Genomic DNA, 4,585 nt, shown 5'->3' on the forward strand with positions numbered 1-4,585 from the left:
TCTGAGAACACCTAACATTGGTCAGTTTCACGTGACATCACAATATGTAATATAAATATAGAAATAGCTTAGACAGGAGAGGCTGAGATCACACAATGCAACTAACTCCCATTACTTACCCTATCTTCTGGTTAAAGATAGGGTAAGTGATTTCATTTGATTAAAATAGCACGGGTCTGCTGGCGGAGACTTGTGCTCCGAGGAGCACATTTTCTAATATTTTTTTTTGTGTGTGAAAAATAACCATTTATTGATTCCCATCAGAAAATGAGGGTCTAACACAGACCATTAACAAAACAACACTGGTTAGTGTTAACCAAAAACTGCTGGGCATATCACGGGTCAGTTCTTCAGTTGGCCAGCAGGTGGTGACAGTGTGAGAGCTGGGGAGGTTTTAGTTCTAAGCAACCTGTCCTAAATAAAAAGGACAATGAGAATCGTACACATCCATTTTCCAATTAAAGGCAGGTGCTGAACTTCAAACTACAAAACTTGTGGACAAAATAAAAGTTTGCACACTGTAGCTCCCTTTCTGCATATTCACTCTTGGTCCACTCAGGTGGTACCAAAATAAACTATGCAAAAAGAGAGCTGCAGTGCTAAATAAAAATAACCCAAACACAAAAAGGTCAAGTGGAACCACTGAGAGCCGCTGTTAACTAGCGAAACATAAGTTTGTTTACTTTATAGCTTGTCAGCTAATCAAACCCATCAACAGATGTGGTTGTGGTTATCTCCGCGCACGACTTGTGGGACCTTTAAATGGATCGTCCTCATCATCATCACTGTCATCAAATGCCACTCCTTTAAAGGACTGGCTCTGGCTCTGACTTCTGGAGGAGAATGAGGACGCTGTGGAGCTCTGGGCCGTTCTCGGAGTGGGTCGGGTGGCTTTCATTACGGGAAAAGACTCTTCATCAGACTCATCAATGGTTATGTCGTCTCCTGCGTAGGAGTTGGCCACTCCGGCCCGAGACGGCCGTTGGGACGAAGCCTGGATTGCTTCCATGATGTTTCTGGTCTGTGTTGGGGCTGAGGATCTCTGGTTGCGGCCTCTACTGGCTGACTTTGGTTCAGCGTCAGATGCACCTCTGCCCCTCCCACCACGGCTGCCCCTCCCTCTGCCTCGTGTAGGGGGAGGGGGTGGGGCCGAACCCTCATCGGAGTCCATCACGATGTCCAGCCCTTCTGATATGTCCGCAGGCTCCTCCCCCCGCTCCAGACGGTGCGCCTTGGCTCGGTTCATAACCTCTTTGATTTCTTCCTCTTCCTCAGTTGTGTTCCTTTTGGAATCTCTGAACATTTGGATCTCTGTGTCGATATCTTGTTCCGAGTTGACTCCTCTGGCCCGTAGGTGTTGCTGCGTCTTGTCCAGCTGGAAGGCGATGAGCTCCTCAATGGCGTCCTTCTCGTCCTTGTCCACAAACTCCTGAATGGCCTTCCCCATGCCTTGTTCTGTAAGCAGGGAGAGCTGCACCTTCTTTTCAGCTGCCTCAAAGTATTGTTGGACAAGGTCCTCCACTCGCAGACCCTCCACTGCAGTGTTTCTTAACACCTGGCTGTAGTCAATGTTAGGCGACTCATCTTTGACGCCCTCCTTTTTTTCACGTTGTCTGAGGAAGCTAACGACATCTTTGGGGTTGGCCACATGGTCGACAAACTTCTGACTGAAACGAGATGTATTGAAGGTCTCGAACCCTCCACTGTAGTCCACTCTGAGGCGAATCAGAGGTTTCTCTGGAGTGAGAGGACTGCCCAGTCGGTCTCTTTCAGCTTCCTCTAGCATCTCCATCACCTTGGCTTGGCAGAAGTCTGCCACTTTCTTTGTGACCTGGGGAGTATCAGGAGTGAAGAGGTCTTGGTGGTCGGCCAACACCACGTCCTGGAAGAAGAACTGACGCACTGTCTTCAGTGGAATCTTCTGCAGGTTCATCTTACGGCCCTTCACCCTGAGCAGCCCTATGTGTTTCTTGGCGGCCTCTCCAGGGGACAGGGACGTGGCCACGGAGCTGCCGGGCTGTGTGACGTAGAACAGCTTCTGTTCGTTCCTGGTGGGGTTGATCAGACACTCGTGTTCATGACCCCACACCACCAGGTCCAGGAAGTCATCCAGAAACTGCTCTGGGATGTGGTTAGTGGGACCATGTTTAGCTCTGTTCTGGTGGATGGTGAAGAGATTAAACCATTCGTCCTGGTCTTCTTTGGGTCGAAGCATCGTTACCTGGTTGTTGACAAACATTCTATATAGGCGCTCATCAGGGATGGAGCCAATCCCATATAAGGCCAGCTTGGTGCTGCCTTTCTGCATGAGGATGGGACTAATCTCTATCTTCTCCACTGAGTGGTTCCGTCCAAAGTGGTTGAGGAGGCCGCAAGAGCTGAGCACATCCAAGGCACACAGACCTTCAGACCCAGACGGGTCATCATGGTTTCCATGGACACTGAACACAGGGATGGAGATGTTAAGGTTCTCATCCTGATAGTTCACCCAGGGGAACTTGCTGTTGCTGAAGTTGACAGCCTGGTCACTGATGATGTTGAAGCGGATGGGAGACTCCCCCATGCAGTACTGTCTGAACGCACTGATGCAGGTGTTGAGACAGCGCCGGGACGGCTTGTTGTCATGGAACAGATCTCCTCCCAGTAGGATGAAATCCACCTCATGTGTTTTGGCACATTGTAGGATCTCCTCCATAGAGGAGTAACTGTCGTTGCCACGGATAGCATCCTTCTCCAGGTAACCGAGATGAATGTCTGTGGCAATCAGGATCTTGAAGGTATCCTCATCATCTAAGGCTTCTGAGGACATGTTGAATGGAACAGACAGACTCTACACGGTGAACATTGGATGTCTCCCTCGTTTCCCTCGACAGACACAGAGCGTCCCTACCCACTGACTCCCGAACAGAATTATACAGCAGTATTTATACAATTTGATTACATCCGACAAGCCTAATATGGCCTTCCTTCCCCAAAAGTCCCCCATTGCAGCTAACACCATAGCAACGGGTCATAACATACAGTACGTTGTCAGAAACAGCAAGTCATTGATAAGAGGAAGTTATGGTGTAGGCCGTTCTGATGCAATCATGTCTGGCGGACCTCGGGCCCGCTCATCTTCATCATGGAGAACAGGATGTGGGTCAGATCCACACCCACGAAGACCCAGTCTCCTCGACAACACACACACACACACACACACACACACACACACACACACACACACACACACACACACACACACACACACACACACACACACACACACACACACACACACACACACACACACACACACACACACACACACACACACACACACACACACACACACACACACACACACACACACACACGACTCCTAAATGTTTTCTACAGATGCTAAGAAGTCTATACTATCCGTTTTTACTAATATTCTGCAAGACTTCCGCTTAAGCCATCCAAAAGTACATTTCACTGACGCCGAAAAAACCCAAACATTTTGAATGATCCAACATACTGATATCGTGTGTTCAGAAATGTACTTGTTGCAGATGCCACACACAGCCAGCTCAGGAGGAAGCCATTTTGTGGGTTTCCCCTGCATCTGTTGGTGCCTGTGGAAACTTCCTGCTTCTAGTGTTCAAGTGAAAGATGAGATGACAACAGACCACCGGGCGAGGACGGGATGCCTTTGCCCTCGGGGAGTCGACAACTGGAGTCATCTGGTGGCCTAAACTTGGCCAAAGGGCCTGATGAATTGGCCTGGAGGGGTAATTTGGTTGTTCAGGGGCAGGGCAAGAATGACCTTTGAGCCCATGGCCTTCCTCAATCAGTGTCAATGGTGGTCCTGTTTCTCAAATAGTCTCTTACCTTGTTGGGGGGACTGTGGCGACTGTACAGTGTCGGTGTCACATAAAAGCGTAACCACTTAAGTGCTACTGTATATATACTATATACTATCAATTCCTTCAAATACTGACATTTTAGAATACTGTAATTTGTCCCTGTGCCTTTCAACGTCTAGCCCTCAGTAACTTAGTGTCAAATAGTAGTGCAATGTGTTCGAAAGCTATTTATATCGCAACAATTGTTTCATGTTGTTTCATAAAGTATCTCAGAGATGCAGCCAGTCTCCATGAGCATCCACCATTGCTCTACTTGTCTCCTTTTGTGTCGAACCCGCCACAGGGGTGCGCTAGTAACAGAGCACTCTTCTTCTCCGCCTCTCTTTCTTCTCCTTCTTCTGCGATTTAGGCAGGAGACAAAGCATTCAAAGGAGAAGGTTCTTATCTTAGCCAGGGAAAAGGGTTTAACCCCAGAAGCCAGGGCAAAGGAACTTACAGGCTAGATCTGTTCACTCTGTCTGTCTGTGTGTGTGTGTGTGTGTGTGTGTGTGTGTGTGTGTGTGTGTGTGTGTGTGTGTGTGTGTGTGTGTGTGTGTGTGTGTGTGTGTGTGTGTGTGTGTGTGTGTGTGTGTGTGTGTGTGTGTGTGTGTGCATGTGCGTGTGCCTGTCTGTCTGTCTGTCTGTCTGTGTCCGTCTCTCTCCCTCTCTCTCTCTCTCTCTTTGTGTCTCTCTTCCCCGCTCTCTCCTTTTTATTGAGG

General features: G+C 48.6%; 1 protein-coding gene across 1 annotated transcript; it reads right to left on the reverse strand.

The window, feature by feature from the left end:
* Window positions 1-272: 272 nt before the first annotated feature.
* Window positions 273-2,890, reverse strand: LOC308097956 (double-strand break repair protein MRE11-like). Its single transcript, XM_080446121.1, has one exon. It carries the CDS (start codon window positions 2,807-2,809, stop codon window positions 731-733), a length of 2,079 nt encoding a protein of 692 aa, XP_080302247.1. The 5' UTR covers window positions 2,810-2,890; the 3' UTR covers window positions 273-730.
* Between the last annotated feature and the right edge of the window lie 1,695 nt (window positions 2,891-4,585).

The sequence above is a fragment of the Gymnoscopelus braueri genome, assembly GCF_963280865.1.
Source record: "Gymnoscopelus braueri genome assembly, chromosome: 2".
In the NCBI taxonomy this organism is placed as follows: Eukaryota; Metazoa; Chordata; class Actinopteri; order Myctophiformes; family Myctophidae; genus Gymnoscopelus; species Gymnoscopelus braueri.